At 47.1% G+C, this 27742-nt stretch overlaps 1 protein-coding gene across 2 annotated transcripts in view; it reads left to right on the top strand.

Annotated features, from left to right (window-relative positions):
• pkn1a (protein kinase N1a) overlaps positions 1-27742 on the top strand; it is a 137861-nt gene that overhangs the window by 101302 nt on the left and 8817 nt on the right. For both annotated transcript variants that reach the window (XM_078429598.1, XM_078429599.1), the window contains 9 exons: positions 351-430; positions 2405-2480; positions 5911-6002; positions 10977-11153; positions 15593-15655; positions 17314-17390; positions 18825-18967; positions 23071-23178; positions 26746-26826. In XM_078429598.1, coding sequence (XP_078285724.1) covers positions 351-430; positions 2405-2480; positions 5911-6002; positions 10977-11153; positions 15593-15655; positions 17314-17390; positions 18825-18967; positions 23071-23178; positions 26746-26826 — 897 coding nt within the window. The remainder of the gene's footprint in view (positions 1-350; positions 431-2404; positions 2481-5910; positions 6003-10976; positions 11154-15592; positions 15656-17313; positions 17391-18824; positions 18968-23070; positions 23179-26745; positions 26827-27742) is intronic.

Genomic DNA, 27742 nt, shown 5'->3' with positions numbered 1-27742 from the left:
ATTAATGCTATAAATGTACCCCAGTCTTGAAGTAGGGTTCTGTTTGTTGTCAGGCAGCCTTTCGTAACCACAGAACTGCAGCCAAACTCTTGATTTAGCTTCCATCACGTGATATTCTGTGGCACGCGTTGGAAGAAGACCCTGAAAGTCCATCGAAAAAAAGTAAACTCCTGGCAAACCAAAGGACCCAGTGAATTCTGAAAATATTTAATTCCACAATTTATGACATTATCATACTGCTGGTTTACGTTTTTAAAAGCTTAAAATGTTTACTTTTATGTATTTTATAATAAAACTATTTCTTTTCATGTCTAATGATATTTCTTTCTTCATTGGTTTCTCCATTGCAGTTGGACGAGAATGAAGTAAATCAAACTGTTTCCCCACAAAGGCACAGTTTATCATCAGACACAGAAGATAAGCAACAGAGGTACATTTGCTTTGAATTGCCGTAACATCATTTTTTCCCGTTCTCAGGATGTGGGTTTCGCTGGCAAGGCTGGCGTTTATTCACCGTCCTTGCTCTGAGATATACGCAGGTCCACCACCGATAGTCCGGCATCTGATGGTCCGGACCTCCTTTAATCCGGACAAAATTCCGAGAGCGCACTTGAAATCCCTGCGACCACCAGAGTAGTTCACTGGGCAGCCACAGAAGGTGCCTGTTACCTGCATCTCGAAAGACTTAATTGTTTACATCTGCAGCTTATCAGTGGTGATCCCATAGTTTTGCACAATTCTTAGCTTATTTTATACTGTATCATTTATACCTGTAGCATTTATACGTGTGCTAATATATTTCATCAAACATTTAATTCACATTTAATAATTGTTTTATTTGAGTTTCTAGCAGTCTCGTGGTGTTTTAAAGATGTGAGGAGTATAATTAGGGTTACCAACTGTCCCATATTAGCCGGGACATCCCGTATTTTGGGCTAAATTGATCTGTCCCGTACGGGACAGCCCTTGTCCCGTATTAGGCCCGGAAGGCACTGTAGGCCCGGTCACTGTAGGCCCGGGGGCCGCTGTAGACTCGGACAGTGTAGGCCCGGGCGCCGCCATTGGTGGTTGAGTAGCAACCCGCCTCCTGGCCCAGGCGGCCGCCATTGGTGGAGCGGGAGCACGTGGCCATGGCTGGGTGAGGTCACCTTGTCCCTTATTTGGGAGAGAGGAAGTTGGCAACCCTAGGTATAATTAGTTGGTCGGAGGTGTATACTTGAATTATTATTACGTGTTGGATTTTTGTTATGTTGAAGGGTTATATATTTGTGCCTCTCTGCCCATCCTCCACGCAAGTTGACCTGCTGGTTCCACTTTTCGCATCCATATATCGCTTCGTTATCACCTCTTCCACAGCCAACAATGGACTATTGTGGGCTCCACCTTCCCTTGGTCATCGGTGCTAGCTCTGATTTGTTTAGTTTCCCTCTCCCCTGACTTTGTCTGAGGAAGGGTCTCAACCCAGACGTCACCTGTTCCTTTTTGCCAGAGATGCTGCCTGACCCGCTAAGTTTCTCCAGCATTTTATGTCTATCATGTCCCTTATACATTTGTACACTTCTGTCAGTAGTCGGCACAGTGGCGCAGAAGTAGAGCTACTGCCTTACAGAGACCTGGGTTTGATCCTGACTACGGGATGCTGTCTGTATGGAGTTTGTATGTTCTCCCTGTGTCCTGCATGGGTTTTCTCCTTGCCATTGAGGCAGTGCAGTGTAGGTTCACGGGGTTAATCCCTGGGATGGCGGGACTGTCGTATGAGGAAAAATTGGAAAGACTGAGCTTTGTATTCACTGGCGTTTAGGGGATCTTTTAGAGACGTATAAAATTATAAAAGGACTGGACAAGCTAGATACAGGAAAAATGTTCCCAATGTTGGGGGAGTCCAGAACCAGGGGCCACAGTCTAAGAATAAAGGGGAGGCCATTTAAAACTGAGGTGAGAAGAAACTTTTTCACCCAGAGAGTTGTGAATTTGTGGAATTCTCTGCCACAGAAGGTAGTGGAGGTAGTGGAGCAGATAGATTCAGTCTGGGTACAGTAAAGAAAAAGTTTGATTGGGGACTGACGGTATTGTGGGAAGTTCATAAGTCCAAAAGTGATAGAAGCAGAATTAGGCCATTTGGGCCATCGAGTCTACTCTGCCATTCAATCACGGTTGATCTATCTCTCCCTCTCAACCCCATTCTCCTGCCTTCTCACAGGGCATGTGAGTGAGGAGCAGGATAAATAGGCGGAGAAAGAGACGGGGGGTTTCTGGCTAATTGAAATTTAGAATTCGATGGTTATGCTTTTGGGTTGACTGCAAATTTCTATTAATCTAAATACCATTGTCTCCTTAACAAAGACTGAACTGTAGATTTTGATTGTCATTCGCATTAATGTATGTTTCCTTTTTCTTCATACAGCATACCTCTCAAATCCTCACTGAGTCTTCATGATTTCAAACTCATTGCAGTCTTGGGCAGGGGGCACTTTGGGAAGGTAAGCACTCAAATTGGGTAGGATTGCCTCTCGCCTGTGGTTTTGTTTTGTAAATCTTTCCACAGGTTTGCAGATTACTTACAATTAATCAACTTCAATAAGCTACTACATTAGAAAGATCAAGGAAGGTTGTCACAAAGGAGTTGTGATGTTTCAGGCTCTGTTGTTCAGGGAGTACAGAGAAGGTTCACCAGATTGATCCCTGGGATGGCAGGACTTTCATATGAAGAAAGACTGGATAGACTCGGCTTGTACTCGCTGGAATTTTGAAGACTGAGGGGGGATCTTATAGAAACATATAAAATTCTTAAGGGGTTGGAGAGGCTAGATTTGCGGGAAGATTGTTCCCGATGTTGGGGAAGTCCAGAACTAGGGGTCACAGCTTAAGGATAAGGGGGAAGTCTTTTAGGACCGAGATGAGAAAACATTTCTTCACACAGAGAGGTGAGTCTGTGGAATTCTCTGCCACAGAAGGTAGTTGAGGCCAGTTCATTGGCTATATTTAAGAGGGAGTTAGATGTGGCCCTTGTGGCTAAAGGGATCAGGGTGTATGGAGAGAAGGCAGGTACAGGTTACTGAGCTGGATGATCAGCCATGATTATATTGAATGGCTGTTCAGGCTCGAAGGGCCGAATGGCCTACTCCTGCACCTATTTTCTATGTTTCTATGTTGTTCTATGCATTAATAGGCTTCTATGCAGAAGCCTGCCAACCATTAGAGGGAGTGTGAAAACTCCTGCTCATGTATTCCTTAAAATGAGTGGGTAATATTGAACATGAAATTGTAAACGTTTAGCACGCTGGTATGATGGTTGATTTGGAGTGAAAGTTGCACCTAATGAAGAATTTATAGAAGCCACCTGCATGTCTTTGGAATTTGGGGGGAAACCAGAGCACCCGGTGAAATCCCACGCGGTCACTGGAAGAACATGAAAACTCTGTACAATAAAAAAACCCATTTGTGCACATCACATTCGTTATTAGTATTCTACTTCTAATAGAGCCTGAAAGTAAAGTCTTCACATGACTGTAGAATTGAACTGGTTACCCTGATTATTGTGGACAGAAGCATAAGACATCTTTATCATTGTCAGAAGCAACTGGTCAGTTTGTTGATTCTAATACATTTCTGACACTGGATATTCTCGGTGAAAAGGAACATCCATATACTAAAACTCTCGTTTGTTTGTTTGTTTGTTCCTGAACTACAGACAAAACGGTACACGATAGCGCGACAATTTTAGGCCCACCTTACTCACCATCGCCCCTTTGGTGCTAATGGAAGAAGTTTAGTTGAAATCGGTGTTAATTTTTTTAAGTTATTCACATTTTAAAGCTTAAATGTATCTCCTTGGGAGGGGGGGGGGTGGAGGGGGGAGGAGGGAGGACAAGGGGGGATGGAGTGGGGGGGGGAGGGGGGGAAGGGAGGGGAGGGAGGGGGGATAAGGGGGGGTGAAGTGGGGGGGAGTAGGGGGAGGGGAGGGGGGAGATGGAAGGGGAGGGGGGAGGAGAGGGTGCTGCACCTATGCAGGAGAGGCTCCTGCACCTATGCAGGAGAGGCTCCTGCACCTATGCAGCAGAGGCTGGGCCCAACGGGACCACTTGGTCTCGTTCTTCTAAAATTCACTGCTTCAGTATCAGTTGATGTGGTGAATGCAGTAGCTTATTGAAGTAGATTGATTGTAGTTGTTGGGTCAAGGAGAGACCAATCCACAATGCAGAAGTGGTCATCTTATGTCATTATCATTGAGTACATTTTTGACTGTGGCCATTTTTGAATCTAATAGAGTTCTAAAATCTAATAGAGTTCTAGAAGTACATCCATCTGATACTTACCGAATAGTGAAAGGCCTGGATAGAGTGGATGCGGAGAGGACCTTTCCACTAGTGGGAGAGTCTAGGACCACAGGGCGCAGTCTCAGAATAAAAGGATGCATCTTTAGAAAGGAGATAGGAGGAATTTCTTTCATCAGAGGGTGGTGACTCTGTGGAACTCATTGCCACAGAAGGCTTTGGAGGCCATCAATGGGTATTTTTAAGGTGGAGATTGACAGATTCTTGATTTGTACGCGTGTCAAGGTTTATGGGGAGAAGACAGAGAATGGGGTTGAAAGGGAAAGGGATCAGCCATGATTGAATAGCGGTGTGGACTCGATGGGCCGAATGGCCTACTTCTGCTCCAATGACATGAATTTATGGGCATGATATTTTCTAGATTGTTAAGAATGACAGGACCCCTCAAGGTGAAAGAGATAGGTCAGAAGACTTATTACCTATGTAGAATTATTGTATTCTGCACATCTTAACCCAGTAATGGTGAGTTATTGTCTTTCCACTACAAATAAATGAAAGCAAACTATATTTTGTGTTTGCTGTACTTTTTTTGATTAGTAATAAAAAATTGAACTACAAAACTCTTGAGTGGTCACTCATAAAAGGAAGTCTAAGATGGAAAAAGGACACAAAATGCAGGAGTTACTCAGTAGGTCAGGAAGCATCTCTGGAGAACATGGAAAGGTGACAATTTGGGTTTAGACAATCAATTTCCAGTCTCAACTCGAAACGTCACCTATCCATGTTCTCCAGAGATGCTGTCTGGCCCGCAGTTACTCCAGCATTCTGTGAAACATCACACATCCATGTTCTCCAGAGATCAAGTCAAGTCAAGTCAAATTTATTTGTCACATACACATACTCGATGTGCAGTGAAATGAAAGTGGCAATGCCTGCGGGTTGTGCACAAAAATAATTACAGTTACAGCATATAAATAAAGTTAATAAGTTACTAAACATAGCACAAAAAGTGTCGACAAAAATTTAGTCTCTGGGGTTATCAAAGTTGACAGTCCTGATGGCCTGTGGGAAGAAGCTCCGTCTCATCCTCTCCGTTTTCACAGCGTGACAGCGGAGGCGCTTGCCTGACCGTAGCATCTGGAACAGTCCGTTACTGGGGTGGCAGGGGTCCCTCATGATGTTGCTTGCTCTGGATCTGCACCTCCTGATGTATAGGTCCTGCAGGGGGACGAGTGTAGTTCCCATGGTGCGTTCTGCCGAACGCACTACTCTGCAGGGCCTATCCATGTTCTCCAGAGATGCTGTCTGGCCCGCAGTTACTCCAGCCCTTTATGTCTTTTTGTGTATTAATCAGCATCTGCAGTTCCTTGTTTCTATAGTCTCATATAGACATTCACCAAGACTTTCAACCATTGAACTACATAGTTACCAAGTCAGTCTGAAGAAGGGTCCTGACTCGAAATGTTATCTGTCCATTTCCCCCACAAATTCTGCCTCACCTGCTGAGTTCCTGCAGCACTTTGTGATTTACACATAATTATCACCTCAGACCTTGAGGTGAAAGAAGTGAACAGCAACATATCTGTTTTTCTTTGCACTTTGGCATTTGTCACCACGGAGATTTTCTTCCTTTCAGGTGCTCTTGTCGGAATACAGAAAGTCTGGGCAGCTGTTTGCCATAAAAGCCTTGAAGAAAGGAGATATTGTCGCAAGAGATGAGGTTGACAGGTGAAATTTTATTTCCTTTTTAATCACAAGTGCACTATATTTCATTCACAATTTTTTAGATTTAGAGATACAGCGCAGAAACAGGCCCTTCGGCCCACCGGGTCCGCGCCGCCCAGCGATCCCCGCACACTTACACCCACTATGGACAATTTTTACATTTGCCCAGCCAATTAACCTACATACCTGTACGTCTTTGGAGTGTGGGAGGAAACCGAAGATCTCGGAGAAAACCCACGCAGCTCACGGGGAGAACGTACAAACTCCGTACAGATGGTGCCCGTAGTCGGGATGGAACCCGGGTCTCCGGCGCTGCATTCGCTGTACGGCGGCAACTCCACCGCTGCGCCACCGTGCCGCAATTTGAAGAATCAAATGGAGCAAAACTGTCCTACATCTCACAAAATGCTGGAGTAACTCAGCAGGTCAGGCAGCATCTCAGGAGAGAAGGAATGGGCGACGTTTCGGGTTGAGACCCTTCTTCAGTCTGAAGAAGGATCTCGACCCGAAATATTACCCATTCCTTCTCTCCTGAGATGCTGCCTGACCTGCTGAGTTACCCCAGCATTTTGTGAAATAAATACCTTTGATTTGTACCAGCATCTGCAGTTATTTTCTTACAAAACTGTCCTTCAGATGTATCTGCTTACTCTGTCATCATAACACTGGCCTTCATGTCTTTTTCACATCAGGTTGTCTCTATTCCCTTTAAACAAAGCTGTAATATTTGCCTCAGATAGTTCATCCTTCTTCGATTTGATGCCGTTGGTACCTTTGGAAATAGTTTGTGATTCTGAATCTTGATCGTGGGAACAGTGACACCCATGGTTTCATTACGTTCACACTCTGGCATTCTTTACCCCTGACTCATCATTCTCCTTTTTGTAGCTTTCTGTGTGGCTGCCGCTCCCCACCCCACAGGTGCATGGTTTGCTTCTGCTCTGTTTGTTGACTCTCCTTTACCTCAGCAGAGATTGCAAAGCTGTACACTGTGGTTCAACACAAAATGCTGGAGTAACTCAGCGGGTCAGGCAGCATCTCTGGAGAGAAGGAATGGGTGACGTTTCGGGACGATACCCTTCTTCAGACTGATGGCCTAACTCATATTACATTTAATCATGGCTGACCTAAAAGCATAGAAACATGGAAAATAGGTGCAGGAAGAGACCATTGATCATGGCTGATCGTCCCCAATCAATAACCCGTGCCTGCCTTCTCCCCATATCCCTGAGTGAGGGGGTATGGGGAGAAAGCAGGAACGGGGTACTGATTGAGAGTGATCAGCCATGATCGCATTGAATGGCGGTGCTGGCTCGAAGGGCTGAATGGCCTACTCCTGCACCTATTGTCTATTGTCTATTGATTCCAATCCTGTCTGTGGTCAGGGCACTGAAGAAAGCTAATGGCATGTTGGCCTTCATAACGAGAGGATTTGAATATTGGAGTAAAGAGGTCCTTCTGCAGTTGTATAGGGCCCTGGTGAGACCACGTCTGGAGTATTGTGTGCACTTTTGGTCTCCTAATTTGAGGAAGGACGTCCTTGCTATTGAGGCAGTGCAGCGTAGGTTCACGAGGTTAATCCCCGGGATGGCGGGACGGTCATATGAGGAAAGATTGGAAAGACTGGGCTTGTATTCACTGGAGTTTAGAAGGATGAGAGGGGATCTTATAGAGGCGTATAAAATTATAAAAGAACTGGACAAGCTAGATGCAGGAAAAATGTTCCCAATGTTGGGGGAGACCAGAACCAGGGGCCACAGTCTAAGAATAAAGGGGAGGCTGTTTAAAACAGGTGAGAAAAACCTTTTTCACCCGGAGAGTTGTGAATTTGTGGAATTCTCTGCCACAGAAGGCAGTGGAGGTCAATTTACTGGATGAATTTAAAAGAGAGGTTGATAGAGCTCTAGGGGCTAGAGGGATCAAGGGATATGGGGAGAAGGCAGGCACAGGTTACTGATTGTTGATGATCAGCCATGATCACAATGAATGACAGTGCTGGCTCAAAGGGCCAAATGGCCTCCTCATGCACCTATTTTCTATGTTTCTTTCCTTCTCAACACCATTCTCCTGCCTTCTCTCCATAACCCCTGACACCAGTACTAAGCAAGAATCTGTAAATCTCTGCCTTAAAAATATCCATTGATGGCCTCCACAGCCTTCTGTGGCAATGAATTCCACAGATTCACCACCCTCTGACTTAAGAAATTCATCCATCTCCTTTCTAAAGGTACATCATATCATATCATATCATATCATATATATACAGCCGGAAACAGGCCTTTTCGGCCCTCCAAGTCCGTGCCGCCCAGCGATCCCCGTACATTAACACTATCCTACACCCACTAGGGACAATTTTTACATTTACCCAGCCAATTAACCTACATACCTGTACGTCTTTGGAGTGTGGGAGGAAACCGAAGATCTCGGAGAAAACCCACGCAGGTCACGAGGAGAACGTACAAACTCCTTACAGTACAGCACCCGTAGTCAGGATCGAACCTGAGTCTCCGGCGCTGCATTCGCTGTAAAGCAGCAACTCTACCGCTGCGCTACCTTTAATTCTGTGGCTATGGCCTCTGGTTCTGGACTCTCCCACTAGTGGAAACATACTCTCCGCATCCACTCTATCCAGTCTTTCTAGTCTTGTGATTCACACTTAAAGTATTCAGCTTTTGTTTTCTCTCCCTGCTCAGTTGATGGTGACGTGGTGCAACAGTGAAATTACTGGTCGAGTAATCCAGGGTTCGGGCTTCAAAACCCCACCCTGTGAGATTTTATTTTTAGAATTACCTATTGTAATGCCACCCAGTTCACTAATCTCCTTCAGAGAGGAAATTCCTCCGCTCAGTCTGTCTTAACCCACTTGATCTCCCGGTGGCTCAGCACTTCAACTCCCCCTCCCACTCCCAGTCTGACCTTTCTGTCCTGGGCCTCCTCCATTGTCAGAGTGAGGCCCAGCGCAAATTGGAGGAACAGCACCTCATATTTCGCTTGAGTAGTTTACACCCCAGCGGTATGAACATTGACTTCTCTAACTTCAGATAGTCCCCGCTTTCCCTCTCTATCCCCTCCCCTTCCCAGTTCTCCCACTTGTCTTCCTGTCTCCGACTACATTCTATCTTTGTCCCGCCCCCCCTGACATCAGTCTGAAGAAGGGTCTCGACCCGAAACGTCACTCATTCCTTCTCTCCTGAGAAACTGCCTGACCCGCTGAGTTACTCAATTTGCTCCAACCCCCTTTACCAGCTCTGACTCGTGTGTGACTCTAGACTCACTGATGTGGATTCAGAAATGGCATAGCAAGTCACTGGGTTTCATCATGATGCTATGCTGGAACAGTGGAAGGATAAAACTAGATGGACCACCCAGGACTGAACTGGACATGGCCAAGTCCAATTGATCAAGCATAACCATCCTTGTCGGGAAGGTCTAATGTCTGAATTGGGAGAGATCGTCTCATAACCCTGTGAGGTAGGGTTGCCAACTTTCTCACTCCCAAATCAGGGACAATAGGTGATGTCACCGCCCGCGCCCCACATGACCTCACCCAGCCAGTGGCCACGTGCTCCCGCTCCACTAATGGCGGCTGCCCGAGCCAGGAGGCTGGTTGCTATGCAACCTCCGTTAGGCAAACACATTCGGCCCCGCTCCCCGAACACACTCCGTTAGCCTACACTGACCGGGCCTACAGCGGCCCACGGGTCTACAGTGTCCGGGCCTACAGAGGCCCCCCGGGCCAAATACGGGACAAGGGCAGTCCTGTACAGGACAAACCAATTTAGCCCAAAATACGGGATGTCCCGGCTAATACGGGACAGTTGGCAACCCTACGGTGAGGCCACATTGTGTGCCCTTTTGGTCATTCTGACAAGAAGCTGCTTCTGTGATCTGTGACTCCCCCTCCCATTCCCACACTGACCTTTCTGTCCAGGCCCTCCTCTACTGTCAGAGTGAGGCCAAATGCAAAATGGAGGAACAGCACCTCATCTTTCACTTGGGCAGCCTACAACCCAGCAGTATGAATATTGATTTCTCTAACTTCAAGTAACCCTTGCATCCCCTCTCTCCTCGTCTCTCCCCCACCCTAGTCATCGTACTAGTTTCACTGTTGTCCTGCTGAGTTTCAGTTTGTATTACTCGTTATCATCTACCCCACAGCCAGCAATGGCACCACCACCTTTTCTTGATCATCGTTGTTGGCTTTGATCTATCTTTTTACATATCTTTCATTAATTTGTTCTACGTACCTTTTCATATCTCTCGCTTCCCTCTCCCCTGACTCTCAATTTTATTGTCATTCTAGATCATGGACCCGTTGGGCCCAAACCTCTCCTGCATTGGTGCAACACCCTATCCTCCCCCCCTCCCCTCCCTCCTCAACCCGCCCCATCCCCACTCCCCCCCTTCCCCCCTCCCTCCCTCCTCCCCTCCCCCTCCCCTCCTTTTAAACTTAAAAATGTGAATAACTTTAAAAATATAACACCGATTTCAATAAAACTACTTGCATTATCACTAAAGTGACAATGATGAGCAAGGTGGGCCTACAATTGTGGCGCTATCATGTACCATTTTGGCTGAAGTTCAGTCACAAACAAGATAACAAACGAGAGTTTTAATATATAAATGTCCCAGATAAAACAATGAAATTCTTATTTGCAGCAGCACAACAGAATATGTAAACATAGTACACTGTAAACAATATAATAAACGCGAGTGAAAAAAAAAGTTCAGTGTGAAGAAGGGTTTTGACCCGAAACGTCGCCCATTCCTTCTCTCCAGGGATGCTGCCTGAGTTACTCCAGCATTTTGTGTCTACCTTCGATTTACACCAGCATCTGCAGTTCTTTCCTACACATATCTCGAATATATATATGTGTGTGTGCGTACGTGTGTATATATATATACACACACACACGTACACACACACGTACACACAAAAAAGAGACAATCTACTTAAATGTTCTCTTGCCTCCACAGCTTAATGTGTGAAAAACGAATCTTTGAGACGGTAAACCTGTCCAGTCACCCGTTCCTGGTCAACCTATTTGCCTGTTTTCAAACCCCTGAACATGTATGTTTTGTGATGGAATACACTGCTGGCGGTGACCTGATGATGCACATTCACGCTGACGTCTTCTCAGAACCCAGGGCTATGTGAGTCGTGGTAGCTTTCAAACATCCCATAAACGTTAATCTGTTGTTGCAAGTGGTATTAATTCCCAAATCTTAATTTAGCAATGCCTGGTTTTGGTTATTTTTTAAAATTGATAATTAATGTGATTGTTCACTTTGATAGCAAGTTCAAGTTCATAAGTGATAGGAGCAGAATTAGGCCATTTGGCCCATCGAATCTACTCCGCCATTCAATCATGTCTGATCTATCTCTCCCTCCCAACACCATTCTCCTGCCTTCTTCCCATGACCCCTGACACCCATACTAATCCAGAATTTATCTATCTCTGCCTTAAAAATATCCTTTGACTTGGCCTCCACAGCCTTCTGTGGCAATGAACAAAGATTCACCACCCTCTGACTGAAGAAATTTCTCCTCATCTCCTTCCTATAGGAACATCCATTAATTCTGAGGCTGTGACCTCTGGTCCTAGACTCTCCCACTAGTGGAAACATCCTCTCCACATCCACTCTATCCAGGCCTTTCATTATTCGCTAGGTTTCAATGAGGTCCCCCCTCATCCTTCTAAACTCCAGCGAATACAGGCCCAGTGCCGACAAACACTCATCATATGTTATGTCTGAAGAAGGGTCTCGACCCGAAACGTCACCCATTCCTTCTCTCCTGAGATGCTGCCTGACCTGCTGAGTTACTCCAGCATTTTGTGAATAAATACCTTCGATTTGTACCAGCATCTGCAGTTATTTTCTTACATCATATGTTAAGCCACGCATTCCAGGGATTCCTGAAGAAAGTTTGAGGAGTGCATAACTAACTTGTTCAACAGTAAAGGGTATAAGGACATTGAGATTTGTAAAAGTATTCTGAACTCTGAGTGCATTTTTATATCAGGAGAAAGTAATTCCATTCATGGTAAGCAGAGGACACAAAAAATCAATTGCAAACTGCTGAAAATGGAGATGGAAGCAGATTCAGATGGGAATTGTCTTTCTACCGGTAAAAAGAATGATAGTGCTGAGGTCAAAATAGAAGGGACTTATTTGCAGCTGTTTCGTAGAACAATCCTGTGCTCTTTGAAAATTCCACTGGGTATTCTTGCATTGAACTGAAAACCTAAAAAGCAGATTAGAAAGATGCATACTGTAAACCTGTACTTCTGTAGATTGCGAGTGTATACAAGATGTAAAAGTACATAGTTTACTAATATTTATACTTGTAACGAGAATTGGCAACTTGTAACTGCTTAGCTATACAAAATAATAAGAAATTTCTGGATGTCTTAGAAAGGCCTTGGGAAGATCAAAAATATTAAACGAAAGCCTTAAGAAATTTGAGTTTTTGGAAAAATAGCATAATTATTGGAATATCTGGAGAATATGTATGTAAAATTCCAGGAACCATTCCCTAAAGATGTGCATAAAATTTGATTGAGAAATAAAGTTCATAGAAAGAGTGTTGGTTAAAGTGGAAGGTAAATAAAAGTCACTCAAAGTAGGCATACAGCAGGCAGTGAAGAAAGCTAATGGCACGTTGGCCTTCATTGCGAGAGGATTTGAGTTTAGGAGCAAGGAGGTCCTACTGCAGTTGTACAGGGCCCTGGTGAGACCGCACCTGTTAGATTCACAGGACTCTTTCATAGATTTTTTTTTCTATTTGCTAAACCGCATCAGACCTTGAGGATTTATCCAAAATAATGCTCCAACACCACTACCTCCTTGATCTCAAACTGCACCTGCATATTAGTATTCTCTGCACTGTTCAGTTAAGTTTATTGTCACATGTACCACGGAGTAGTGAAAAGCTTTTGTTGCGTGCTAACCAGTCAGCGGAAAGACAATACATGATTACAGTCGAGTCATCCACATGATAGAGGAATAACGTGAATAATGTTTAGTGCAAGGTAGCGCCAGTAGAGTCTGATCAAAGATAGTCTGAAGGTATTTATTCACAAAATGCTGGAGTAACTCAGCAGGTCAGGCAGCATCTCAGGAGAGAAGGAATGGGCGACGTTTCGGGTCGAGACCCTTCTTCAGACTTTGTCTTTGTCTTTGTCCCGCCCCCTCCCCTGACATCAGTCTGAGGAAGGGTCTCGACCCGAAACGTCACCCATTCCTTCTCTCCTGAGATGCTGCCTGACCCGCTAAGTTACTCCAGTATCCTGTGTCTACCTTTGGTAGGATGGTTCAGTTGTCTTATAACAGATGGGAAGAAACTGACCTTGAATCTGGAGGTGTGCGTTTTCACACTTCTGTACCTCTTGCCTGACGGGAGAGGGGAGAAGAGGGAGTGACCGGGGGGGGGGAGACTGGTCCTTTATTCTGCTGCTGGCCTTGCCGAGGCAGCGGGACGTGTAGATGGAGTCAATGGAAGGGAGGTTGGTTTGTGTGATCTCGCTATACTCCATGTTCTTGTCCTTGGACGATTACAAATGCAAACTGATCAAACTAACCAGCCTTGAGAGAAATGTAGAACAATTGAAAGGTGTTAGGAGGAGTGCAATATGAGAATGGATGATGCAGACCTGAGCGCTTTATGTCTGTGAAGGAAGCTGGGTGCAGTTGGGTCTCCTTGATATGAAATATGCCTCCCATAGCTGGCCTGGCCTGTGTGCACCACGAGTGCTTAAAATGGTCTCTTGAGATTGGATATGTCCAGAACCAGGGGCCACAGTTTAAGAATAAGGGGTAGGCCATTTAGAACGGAGATGAGGAAAAACTTTTTCACTCAGAGAGTTGTAAATCTGTGGATTCTCTGCCTCAGAAGGCAGTGGAGGCCAATTCTCTGAATGCATTCAAGAGAGAGCTAGATAGAGCTCTTAAGGATAACGGAGTCAGGGGGTTTGGGGAGAAGGCAGGAACGGGGTACTGATTGTGAATGATCAGCCATGATCACATTGAATGGTGGTGCTGGCTCGAAGGGCCGAATGGCTTCCTCCTGCACCTATTGTCTATTGTCTATTGTCTAATATAAAAGATAGAACAGCACAGCACAGAAACAGGCCCGTCGGCCCACCATGTTTGTGCCGAACATGATCCATATCCCTCTATTCCTTGCACTTCATAAGGTCATATGGTTATAAGGAATAGGAGTAGAATTAGGCCATTCGGCCCATCAAGTCTTCTCTGCCATTCAATCACGGCAGATTTATCTCTCCCTCCTAACCCCATTCTCCTGCCTTCTCCCCAAAACCTGTACTAATCAAGAATCTATCTATTTCTGCCTTAAATATATCCACTGATTTGGCCTCCACAGCCTTCTGTGGCAAAGAATTCCACAGAGTCACCTTGTGCCAATCTAAAAGCTTCTTAAGTGGCACTATCATGTCTACCTCCAGCACCACCCCTGGCAATGCATTCCAGGCCCCCACCGCTCTCAGTAAAAAAACTTGCCCCGCACAACATTAAACTTTCCCTCGAAGGTATTTATTCACAAAATGCTGGAGTAACTCAGCAGGTCAGGCAGCATCTCGGGAGAGAAGGAATTGGTGACGTTTCGGGTCGAGACCCTTCTTCAGACTGAAGAAGGGTCTCGACCCAAAACGTCACCCATTCCTTCTCTCCCGAGATGCTGCCTGACCTGCTGAGTTACTCCAGTATTTTGTGAATAAATACCTTCGATTTGTACCAGCATCTGCAGTTATCTTCTTATATCTCTTATTAAACTTTCCCTCTCTCACTTTACAATTATGCCCTCTAGTGTTGGACACCAAAAGCTTCTGTCTGCCCTATTTGCCTCTCATAGTTTTATATACTTTTATTAAGTCTGCCATAGGGGTGCCAACGATCTCACTCCCAAATACGGGACAAGGTGATGTCACCGCCCCGTGCCCCACATGACCTCACCCAGCCAGCGGCCACGTGTTCCCGCTCCACCAATGGCGGCCGTCCGGGCCGGGAGGCGGGTTGCTACGCAACCTTTGCCAGGCGGCCTCCGGGCCTACACTGTACGGAGCTAAAATGTCGGGAACCAAGAGTGTCAGGACCTAAACTGTCGGGACCTACAGCATCGGGGCCTACAGTGTTCGGGCCTCCAGCGCCCCCTGGGCCCAATACGGGACAAGGGCGGTCCCGTACAGGACAAACCAATTTGGCCCAAAATACGGGATGTCCTGGCTAATACGGGACAGTTGGCAACCCTAGTCTGCCATCAACCCCTGACGTTCCAGCGAAAACAATTTGTTTGTTAAACCTCTCCTTGCACCTGAAACACTCTAATCCAGGCAGCATTCTGGTGAACCTCCTCCCCATCCTCTGCAAAACCTCCACATCCTTCCTATAATGGGGTGAGCAGAACTACATGCAATACTCCAAATGTGGTCCAACCAAAGTCTTATAGAACTGCATCATAGGACTGTAATGGGAGAAACTGTGTGGTGATTAGTCTGTCAACAAACTTTATGCTTGATAATGCAATGTGGCGACAATTAAAGATAATGTGCAAACATTTTTTTTCCCTGCAGGTTCTATTCTGCATGTGTTGTTCTTGGATTGCAGTTTCTACACGACAACAAAATTGTGTACAGGTTAGATCATTTTTATACTACACAAGAAGAGTCTCGATCCGAAACGTCACCCATTCCTTCTCTCCAGAGATGCTGCCTGTCCCGCTGAGTTACTCCAGCATTTTGTGTCTATCAACAAGTTTGAGGCTCAATTTAATCCAGTAACCCCTTGTTTTAACGGACCCTTTATAGTGGATGTTGGATATAGCGACTAGGGTTGCCAACTGTCCCATATTAGCCGGGACATCCCTTATTTTGGGCTAAATTGGTTTGTCCCGTACGGGACCGCCCTTGTCTCGTATTAGGCCCGGGGGGGGTGGGGGGGCGCTGTAGGCCCGGCCAGTGTAGGCCTGGGCGCTGTCTAACGGAGGTTGTGTAGCAACCCACCTCCCGGGGCCCGGGCGGCCGCCATTGGTAGAGCGGGAGGACATGGCCGCTGGCTGGGTGAGGTCACGTGGTGACGTCACCTTGTCCCTTATTTGGGAGTGAGATAGTTGGCAACCCCTAATAGCGGCGGAGCTGCCGATGCCACACCCGGATCGAACCGCTCTCCCCGGCTTCTGATCCCACCACCGACATGCAAGGTGCACCAGCGAGCCCTTCTTCACCCACCACACGGTCCGGCGACACGGCCCTTGTTGCTGCTCACACTGTAGCCTCTGGGGCCACCACTGACAGGGCACACAGGGTCACCTTGGGGCTTCCTCCCCTTTCACCTGCTGCTTCTTGCTGTTGGTGGTGACTTTGTCCGCTACCAGCTTGACCGCTCCCGCTTCCTCCTCCCATCGCTCTGTCCTCTCGGCCCCTCTCCCTCTTATTGCCCTGCACGGCACTCCAGTTGTGGCTTAACCAATCTAATTTGTACCATGACCTGCCTGCGCCCCAGCTAATGAAGGCCACTATTCTGTATGCCTTCTTCACCAATTTATCTACCTGTACTGCCACCATCAAGGATCTTTGGAGCTGTACACCAAGGTCCCTCTGTTCCTCAATACTATCTGGGGCCCGAGCACTCGTTGTCTTTGTCCCCTCAAAATCGACTACCTGTTTGTCTTCACCATCTCATTAATCCTTCCAAAATGCATCACTTTGTGCTCACCAGGATTAAACTCCACCTGTTGATGCGCCATCCAGGTCCACCACTGTGGAGTTTGGAGAATGAGAGCTGTTGAGACAGACGGGACAGATAGGGCAGCATGGTGGCACAGTTGCTGCCTTACAGCGCTTGCAGCGCGAGAGACCCGGGTTCCATCCCGTCTAAGGGTGCTGTCAGTACGGAGTTTGTACGTTCTCCCCATGACCGCGTGGGTTTTCCCCGAGAACTTCCTTTTCCTCCCACACGTACAGTTAGTTAGCTTGGCTTATTTGTAAATTGTCCCTCGTGTGTGTAGGATAGTGTTAATGTGCCGGGATCGCTAATCAGCGCGAACTTGGTGGGCTGAAGGGCATGTTTCCGTGCAGAATCTCTAAACTAAACTAAAGACATTACTGAGAGACACCAACAGGCTAGAGAACGCACAGGTAGGGTACAATTGCTGACCGTCTTTACTCAGGGGCTATTTACATTAATTGCCTTCGCTGGTTGTATTTTTAATAACGCTGAATGTTTCACTTATTTTTTACTTCAAACTATTACAACTTCATGTTAGACAACAGTAATATGTCTGTTGTTCCTGCAGAGACCTGAAGCTCGACAATTTGCTCTTGGACACGCAGGGATATGTGAAGATTGCTGATTTTGGACTCTGCAAAGAAGGTTGGTGTCACTTAGACAATAGACAATATGCAATAGACAATAGGTGCAGGAGTAGGCCATTCGGCCCTTCGAGCCAGCACCGCCATTCAATGTGATCATGGCTGATCATTCTCAATCAGTACCCTGTTCCTGCCTTCTCCCCATACCCCTTGACTCCGCTATCCTTAAGAGCTCTATCTAGCTCTCTCTTGAATGCATTCAGAGAATTGGCCTCCACTGCCTTCTGAGGCAGTGAATTCCACAGATTTACAACTCTCTGACTGAAAATGTCAGTACTCGTTTTAGTAGAAGGCTTGTACTCACTGGAATTTAGATGGATGAGAGACGATCTTATCGAAACATATAAGATTACTAAGGGGTTGGACACGTTGGAGGTAGGAAACATGTTCCCAATGTTGGGGGAGTCCAGAACCAGATGCCACTGTTTAAGAATAAGGGGTAGGCCATTTAGAACGGAGATTAGGAAAAACATTTTCAGTCAGAGAGTTGTAAATCTGTGGAATTCTCTGCCTGCAGATGTTCATTTATACCAAAGATAGACACAAAATAACTTTAGCAATTTGTACAAACAGTAATCTGATAATCAGATTTATTTCAGTGACATCGGTCTACCTGAGGTTTGACTTGATAGTCTGAATTATGTGCTTTAATTTTTGAAGTAGAACTCTAATGCGAGTTTACATGTTCACAAGTTATAGTAGAATTAGGCCATTCGCCCCATCAAGTCTACCCCGCCATTTAATCATGGCTGATCTCTGCCTGCGAATCCCATTTCCCTGCCTTCTCCCCATAACCCTTGACATCCGTTCCAATCAAGAATTTGTCTCTCTCTGCCTTAAAAATATCTACTGACTTGGCCTCCACAGCCCTCTGTGGCAATGGGATCCACAGATTAACTACCCTCTGATAAAAAAAAAATTCTTATCTCCATCCTAAAGGGATGTCCTTTTATTCTGAGGCTGTGACCTCTGGTCCTAGACTCTCCCACTAGTGGAAACATGCTCTCCAAGGTAGACACCAAATGCTGGAGTAACTCAACGGGTCAGGCAGCATCTCTGGAGAGAAGGAATGGGTGACGTTTCGGGTCGAGACCCTCCTTCAGACTGATGCCCCCTTCCCTGACATCAGTCTGAAGAAGGGTCTCGACCCGAAACATCACCACTCCTTCTCTCCAGAGATTCTGCTTGTCCCACTGTGTTACTCCAGCGTTTGGTGTCTACCTTCAATTTAAACCAGCATCTGCAGTTTTTTTCCCTAAACATCCTCTCCACATCCACTCTATCTAGGCCTTTCACCATTCGGTAAGTTTCAATACAGATTCCAAACAGGCCAGTGATGCTTGGCATATTTTAGGTCTTCATTGTATGTTTCTCAATCTGTTGGGTTTAAACTGGGCGATAGCAAAGCTTTGCAGCATCTGTATGATCACTGCAGGTATGGGCTACGGAGAACGGACAAGCACCTTCTGTGGGACGCCCGAGTTCCTTGCTCCTGAAGTTCTGACAGACACGTCATACACCAGGGCAGTGGACTGGTGGGGACTCGGTGTCCTCATCTATGAGATGTTGGTGGGAGAGGTGAGTCTCGTCGATCATTATGACATAAAATTAATACAATTTTCCATTTTTCGGGGGCGACTAGGCAGTTGCCAGTGTCTTCCTTGCTAATAAATCTATTGCAGATGTTTAAGAAAATAACTGCCGATGCTAGTACAAATCGAAGGTATTTATCACAAAATGCTGGAGTAACTCAGCAGGTCAGGCAGCATCTCGGGAGAGAAGGAATGTGCGACGTTTCGGGTCGAGGCCCTTCTTCAGATGTTGTAGATTACAGATTGTAGATTGCAAACATTGCAGATGTTTGTTCGTTTTGCCAGACATGCAGAAGTCAACTGCACATAATCACGTAGTGTTGAATAATCACAGTACTGAGTGGTAGTTGGAAAATAACTGCAGATGCTGGTTCAAATCGAAGGTAGACACAAAATGCTGGAGTAACTCAGCGGGTCAGGCAGCATCTCAGGAGAGAAGGAATGGGTGATGTTTCGGGTTGAGACCCTTCTTCAGACTGATGTCAGGGGAGCGGGCGGGACAAAGATAGGACGTAGTAGGAGACAGGAAGACAATGGGAAGGGGGAGGGAAAAGAGGGGGACAGAGGAACTATCTGAAGTTAGATAAGTCAATGTTCATACCGCTGGGGTGTAAACTGCCCAAGCGAAAGATGAGGTGCTGTTCCTCCAATTTGCGCTGGGCCTCACTCTGACAATGGAGGAGGCCCAGGACAGAAAGTCATGGGAGTGGGAGGGGGAGTTGAAGTGCTGAGCCACCGGGGGATCAGGTTGGTTAAGGCGGACTGAGCGAAGGTGTTGAGTGAAACGATCACCGAGCCTGCGTTTGTTTTTGCCGATTAGAGAAGTTGACATCTGTGTGAGTAAGGATGTATCAAGAGTGGAAAATAATTTTGAACCAGCGCAGTGGCACCAGAGACCCGGGTTCAATTCTGACTACAGCTGCTGTCCATACGGAGTTTGTGCTTTTAGTTTAGTTCAGAGATATCGAGCGGAAACAGGCCCTATCGGCCCACCGGGTCCGGATCCCCGCACACTAACACTATCCTACACCCACTAGGGACAATGTTTACATTTACCAAGCCAAACAAACCTGCACGTCTTTGGAGTGTGGGAGGAAACCGGAGATCTCGGAGAAAACCCACGGGGACAACGTACAAACTCCGTACAGACAGCGCCCGTGGTCGGGATTGAACCGGGGTCTCCAGCACTGCACTCGCTGTAAGGCAGCAACTCTACCGCTGCGCCACCGTGCCACCCTGTGCTCCTGTGATTACGTGGGTTTTCTCCGGGTGCTCCAGTTTCCTTGCACAATCCAAAGACGTACAGGTGTGTAGGTTAATTGGCTTTGGTAAAATTATAAATTGTCCCCAGTGTGTAGGATAATGCGCACCAATTCCGCGCCGACCAGCGATCCCCACACACTAACACGCTCCTACACACAAGGGACGATTTACAATTTCACCAAAGCCAATTAACCTACAAACTTGTATGCTTTGGAGTGTAGCAGGAAACCAGAACACCCAGAGAAAACCCATGCAGGTCATGGGGCGAATGTACAAACTCTGTACAGGCAGCACCTGTGGTCAGGATGGAACCCGGATCTCTGGCGCTGTGAGGCAGCAACTCTACCGCTGCGCCACCGTGCCGCCTCAATTAAATTTCTCAATTGAGGTTTTCCCAGATGATGTTCTTTCCTTAATCAATATATTCTGGATGCCAGTGACAAAGTGGAAGTGAGAGGTAAAAAGGCTGAACCATATCAGAGTGCATCAACCTGACGAAGAGGCCCGACCTGAAATGGCACCTATCCATGTTTACCAGGGATGCTGCCTGACCCTTCGTTTACTCCAGCACTTTGTGTCTTCCCACTCCAATATCAGTAAAGTTTGTCTGTGGAACAGAGGACCACAATGAAAGAAACGTCTGGTGCCTGGAGTCATAAATAAGTCAAAGGTGTAATTTTAATCCATGGCACCATTGCTTGAATTCATTAATCATTCACACAGCAATCTCCTAAAGTGAAGGTAAGAAGAGACTTACTGAGAATTCCAGTGTTCTGCCTTCTCCACTGATAAATCACCATGACAGTCAGGGCTTGATTAAGTGGCACTTAAATACCCCACAATTATTGATCAGTGACCCCCTCTTGCTTTATGATTGTGCAACATTAGGTGATGATGTGCAGTTGATATTTATAGCTATGCTATAATGCGCAGACATTTGTAGTAGATTAATTAGCAAGGAAGATGTCTAGTAAGTAACTTCCCCATCGACCCCATATCTGTCGAAGGTTATGCTGGAGCTGGAGAGGGTCCAGAGGATGTTTACGAGAATGATCCCAGGTAGGGTTGCCAACTGTCCCATATTAGCCAGGTCATCCTGTATTTTGGGCTATATTGCTTTGTCCCGTACGGGACCGCGCTTGTCCCGTATTAGGCCCGGGGGGGGGGGGGCGCTGTAGGCCCGGACGCTGTAGGCCCAGACACTGTAGGCCCGGACGCTGTAGGCCCAGACACTGTAGACCCCGACACTGTAGGCCCCAACACTGTAGGCCCCGACACTCTAGATTTCCGACATTTTAGCTCCGAACAGTGTAGGCCCGGAGCCCCAGGCGTCGCCTAACGGATGTTGCATAGCAACCCGCCTCCCAGCCCGGGCAGCCGCCATAGGTGGAGTGGGAGCACGTGCCCGCTGGCTGGGTGGGGCTGGGGGCGATGACGTCTCCTTGTCCCGTATTTGGGAGTGAGATAGTTGGCAACCCTAATCCCAGGACTGAGTGGGTTAACATACGATGAGGGTTTTACGGCATTCGGCCTCCTCTTGCTGGAGTTTAGAAGGATAAGGGGGGACCTCATTAAAACTTAATTGGAATGGATATGCAGAGGATGTTTCCACTAGTGGTAGAGTCTAGGACCAGAGGTCCTAGCCTCAGAATTAAAGGACGTTCCTTTAGGTAAGAGATGAGCAATTACTTTAGTCAAGAGGGTGGCGAATCTGTGGAATTCATTGCCACAGAAGGCTGTGGAGGCCAAGTCAATGGATATTTTTAAGGCAGAGATGGATAGATAGATTCTTGATTCGTACAGGTGTCAGGGATTATGGGGAGGGGGCAAGAGAATGGGGTTGACAGGGGAAGATAGATCAGCCATGATTGAATGGCAGAGTAGACTTGATGGGCCGAATGACCTGATAGCTCCTCATAGAGTCACAGAGTGATACAGCGTGGAAACAGGCCCTTTGGCACAACTGACCCACACCAGCCGACAATGTCCCAGCTACACTAGTCCCACCTGCCCGCTTTTGGTCCATATCCCTCCAAGCCTGTCCTATCCATTATGTCCTAATAATGTCCTATAGCTTATGTCTTATAACTTATGAATATGAATTTCTCCAGTATTCTGTTCTTACATTACCATCAATTGCACCCCCTCCTAAAATCCTCTCTGTGTACCAGGACCCAGTACACACGTTTTTGGGGATGTGGGAGTAAACCAGAATACCTAGGGAAGCCTGCGTAGTCTCAGGAGGAATCTGCTCAGGAGGAATTTTCACACAGAGGATGGTGCGTGCTTTGAACGAGCTGCCAGAGGAAGTGGCAGAAGGGGGTACAATTAAGACACTGGATAAGTACAGGTTAGGAAGGATATGGGCCCACTGCAGACAAGTGGGACGCTCAATTAAACAACTTGGTTGGCATGGAGGAGTTGGCCTGAAGGGCCTCTTTCAATGCTGCATGGCTCCATGGCTCTGGATGGAATTAGTGTGGATGGGTCAGCATTTACCTGGTGAACTAAGGGGCATCTTTCCATTCGCTATGAATCTACCTAAAGCCATATTGAAGGGAGACACGAAATGCTTGAGTAACTCAGCAGGACAGGCAGCATCTCTGGAGAGAAGGAATGGGTGACGTTTTGGGTCGAGACCCTTCTTCGGACTCGAAACGTCACCCATTCCTTCTCTCTGTAGGTGCTGCCTGTCCCGCTGAGTTACTCCAGCATGTTGTGTCTACCTTCGAAGTAAACCAGCATCTGCAGTTCTTTCCTACACAAAGCCATATTGAATTCTTTTGACAGAGCTATTAATATTCTGACTTTCACTCTGTTTTGTAGTCACCGTTCCCTGGAGATGATGAAGAGGAGGTGTTTGACAGTATTGTCAATGATGAGGTTCGATATCCCAGATTCCTGTCTTCAGAAGCCATTGCCGTAATGAGACGGGTAAGCGATCTATTTATCTCTTCTTTCTTTTTATTAAACCTTTTAGCATCTGAGCCAATTCAAGGACAGAGTGAGCAGATGATGAGGAGTAAACAAAAATGGAATAGGGAAGGGGTGGAGAGCTCTAATTGGGACGGTTGACTGGGTTATTGTCCTAAATATAGAACATAGACAATAGGTACAGGAGTAGGCCATTCGGCCCTTCACGCCAGCACCGCCATTCACTGTGATCCTGGCTGGTCGTTCACAATCAGTATCCCGTTCCTGCCTTCTCCCCATATCCCTTGACTCCGCTACCTTTAAGAGCTCTATTTAACTCTCTCTTGAAAGCATCCAGAGAATTGGCCTCCACTGCCTTCTGAGGCAGAGAATTCCGCAGATTCACAACTCTCTGGGTGAAAACTATTTGCCTCATCTCCGTTCTAAATGGCCTACCCCTTATTCCTAAACTGTGGCCCCTGGTTCTGGACTCCCCCAACATTGGGAACATGTTTCCTGCCTCTAGCCTGTCCAATCCCGTAATAATTTTATATGTTTCGATAAGATCTCCTCTCATCCTTCTAAATTCCAGTGTATACAAGCCCAGTCGCTCTATTCTTTCAACGTATGACAGTCCCGCCATCCCGGGGATTAACCTGGTGAACCTACGGTGCACTCCCTCAATAGAAAGAATGTCCTTCCTCAAATTTGGAGACATTGAACAGCACAAATATAGGAACAGGACCTTTGGCCCACAATATCCGTGCTGAATTTGATGCTAAATTAAATTAATCTCCTCTGCCTTCATGTGATCCATATTCCTCCAAGCCCTGAATATCCATGTGCCGATCTAAAAGCCTCTTAAATGCCACTTACCAGCCTTATATGCCTCCACCACCAAACCTGGCAGCATGTCCCAGGCCATCACCACTCTCTGTATAAAGAGAGGACTTTATCTTGCTCTATACTTCTCCATTAAACTTTGCCCCTCTCACTTCAAATAATGCTCTCAAGTCTTTGGCATTTCCACCTTGGGAAAAAGATTCTGGCTGTCTACTCTGATCTAGATTTATAAAGGAGACGAGACGACCCGTGGACTTGTTCGGTCCAAACCTCTCCTGCGTTGGTCTGGCACCCATCTCCTCCCCCACTCCAAAAGCGCACAGCAAGATCCCAGGGTGTATCCAAGGCTCTGGCGGCCGGGGAGTCTCCCCCGGGGCTGAGGGGGGAGAGGAAAGGGGAGAGGGAGCCGCTCACCCCGGCCCCGGGCGGCCATCGCGGTGGCCAGCAGCAGGAGAGCGGCCGCAAAGCACTGCCCCATGTTCGTCCTGCCGGCGGCCATCTTCTTTGACCTTCTCTCTGTCGCTGCGCTGCACCACGGGAGGAAAGTCGCCCGCGTTCAAACGCCGGGACGGGCGCCGGTCCTCCCAGCGCTTAACTGGGTAATTTCATACGGAGGAGTTGAAGTGGGACAATGTGAAGGCAGTGCTTTACTTGAATAATTGAAGCAATTAATTTTTCAAGGTGGTGATATATATTACTCTTTACTTGAATAATTGGAGCAATTAATTTTTCAAGGTAGTGATATATTACCTCATAAGATCTTGTATGAATTCCACAAAGCAAATTATTATGAATGTGCTTGCTCTTGTATAATGCACATTAGATGACTGACTACTTGAGATGCCTTAGCATAGAATGCTAGGAGCCGGCTACTGTAAAATGGGCTTTAGTGGAGATATGTACTCAATGTCCGGCACAGATGTAGGGCCAATTTCCATGCCTTATGACATGGGAGTCGAGGGAAAGGAACAGGCCCAGGCCATTCAGCCCTTTGAGCCTGCTGTGCCATTGATACAATAGAAGGACACAGACCTAATGTGGGCAGATCAGATTGGTGTAGATGGCCAAAATGGTCAGCATGGATGTGGTGGGACGAAGGGCCCGTTTCTGTGCTGTACAACTCTATGGCAATTATAGCAGATACTCGTGTATCCTCACATTTTCACCAATCTCCATTTTCTTTCGTGTCCATCGTCCCTGTTTTAAATGTTACATCACTGTCATCGTCCGTCCTGAAGAGGGCGCAATCTTCCGGCGACAATCAGCGGGAGCCATCACTTGTACAATAGATGATGGTGGTAACAGAATTAGCTCAGGACACCTCCAGTTTCCAGCCCCGCGATGTGGACGCTTCTGCTATGGAGCCAGCAATCTCCATGATGCGATGTAATAGGGTTGGTTCTATCCTGATCTCTCATAGTGTGTGCATGCCTTCGCCCCATGACCTTGTGGAACAGGATTGGCACAGCAGGACTTTAAGCTGGATGGAGAGCTGGAAAGGGTGCAGAGATCTACGAGGATGCTGCCAGGACTCGAGGGCCTGAGCTGTTGGGAGAGGTTGAGCAGGCTGGGACTCTTATTCCTTGGAGCGCAGAAGGATGAGGGGGTGATCATACAGAGGTGTACAAAATCATGAGGGGAATAGATCGGGTAGATGCACAGAGCCTCTTGCCCAGAGTAGGGGAATCGAGAAGCAAATTGATGGGGAACTTTTTTACACAAAGGGTGATAGGTGTATGGAGCAAACTGCCGGAGGAGGTAGTTGAGGCAGGTATAATCACAACGTTTAAGAAAAAATTAGACAGGTACATGAGTAGGACAGGTTTGGAGGGATATGGACCAAGCGCAGGCAAGTGGGACTAGGGTAGCTGGGACATTGTTGACCGCTGTGGGCGAGTAGGGACAAAGGGCCTGTTTCCACACTCTATGACAGGTTTAGAGGGCCAGATGCCAGCAGGTGGGACATGTTTGTCGACATGGGCAAGTTGGGCTGAAGGGCCTGGGTCCATGCTGTATGACTCTATGAGAGACTCTGCCAGCAATCAGACAGCACTGATAGCGCCTTTACCACCTTAGACAGCTGAGGAAATTCAGAGTGTCTCTGAGGATCCTTCAGTGCTTCTACTCTGGGGCTGTAGAGAGCATCCTGTCCGGCAACATCACAGTCTGGTTTGGGAACAGCTCTGCCCAGGACAGGAAGCCCCTGCAGAGAGTAGTGCGTTTGGCAGAACGCACCATGGGAACTACACTCGCCCCCCCTGCAGGACTTATACATCAGGAGGTGCAGATCCAGAGCCAGCAACATTATGGGGGACCCCTACCACCCCAGCAACGGACTGTTCCAGCTGCTACGGTCAGGCAAACGCCTCCGCTGTCACGCTGTGAGAACAGACAGGATGAGACGGAGTTTCTTCCCACAGGCCATCAGGACTGTTAACTACTATAACTACAGGGGCTAAATTTTCTTTTCTGTATTAGTTTTAATTTATATGCTGAAAGTGTAATTTATTTATTTGTGCACAATCCGCAGGCATTGCCACTTTCATTTCACCGCACATCGTGTATGTGTACGTGACAAATAAACTTGACTTGACTTGACTTGACTATCAAGGTGAAAAAACGAGGGTTTACTGTATTGACATACAAAAGCGCGTCGGGAGGGAGGGGGCTTTAAACACGGAGCGCTGGTTTGGGTACTGATTGATAACGTGGCTGAGTATTGACAGCGGTTATGTTGGTGTCCAGCTGCTGCGCAGGAACCCGGAGCGTCGGCTTGGATCCAGTGAACGAGACGCAGAGGAAGTGAAGAAACAGCCGTTCTTCAAGGTGAGTAGAGGACGAACAAGCCTTCTGTTCGCCTCCAACTCATGGCCGCTCTTGACCCTGTCACTGTACGTTTTTTAAATGAGCCAAATCAAACTTCTGAAAGTGCGGGTAGACACAAGATGGTGGAGTAACTCAGCGGGTCAGGCAGCATCTCGGGAGAGTAGGGATGGGTGAACATTTCGGGTCGAGACCCTTCCTTCAGGCTGAGGAGGAATCACAGAGAGGGAGCACAGAGGGAGAGGACAGAGGGAGAGGAGAGGGAGCACAGAGAGGGAGCACAGAGGGAGAGGACAGAGGGAGAGGAGAGGGAGCACAGAGAGGGAGCACAGAGGGAGAGGACAGAGGGAGTGGAGAGGGAGCACAGAGGGAGCACAGAGGGAGAGGACAGAGGGAGAGGAGAGGGAGCACAGATGGAGAGGATGTTGCTCAACTCTCATCAGGAGAGAGGGCAACTTCTTCGAAGATGACATACCTTGAGGGGATTTTGACTCCTGGGATGGCAGGACTTTCATATGAAGAAAGACTGGATAGACTCGGCTTGGACTCGCTGGAATTTAGAAGATTGAGGGGGGATCTTATAAAAACTTACAAAATTCTTAAGGGGTTGGACAGGCTAGATGCAGGAAGATTGTTCCCGATGTTGGGGAAGTCCAGAACAAGGGGTCACAGTTTAAGGATAAGGGGGAAGTCTTTTAGGACCGAGATGAGAAAGTGTTTTTTCACACAGAGAGTGGTGAGTCTGTGGAATTCTCTGCCACAGAAGGTAGTTGAGGCCAGTTCATTGGCTATATTTAAGAGGAAGTTAGATGTGGCCCTTGTGGCTAAAGGGATCAGGGGGTATGGAGAGAAGGCAGGTACAGGATACTGAGTTGGATGATCAGCCATGATCATATTGAATGGCGGTGCAGTCTCGAAG

This window comes from Rhinoraja longicauda, chromosome 37 (genome assembly GCF_053455715.1).
Source record: "Rhinoraja longicauda isolate Sanriku21f chromosome 37, sRhiLon1.1, whole genome shotgun sequence".
Taxonomy (NCBI): domain Eukaryota; kingdom Metazoa; phylum Chordata; class Chondrichthyes; order Rajiformes; family Arhynchobatidae; genus Rhinoraja; species Rhinoraja longicauda.
This window is presented reverse-complemented; position numbering and strand designations above follow the sequence as displayed.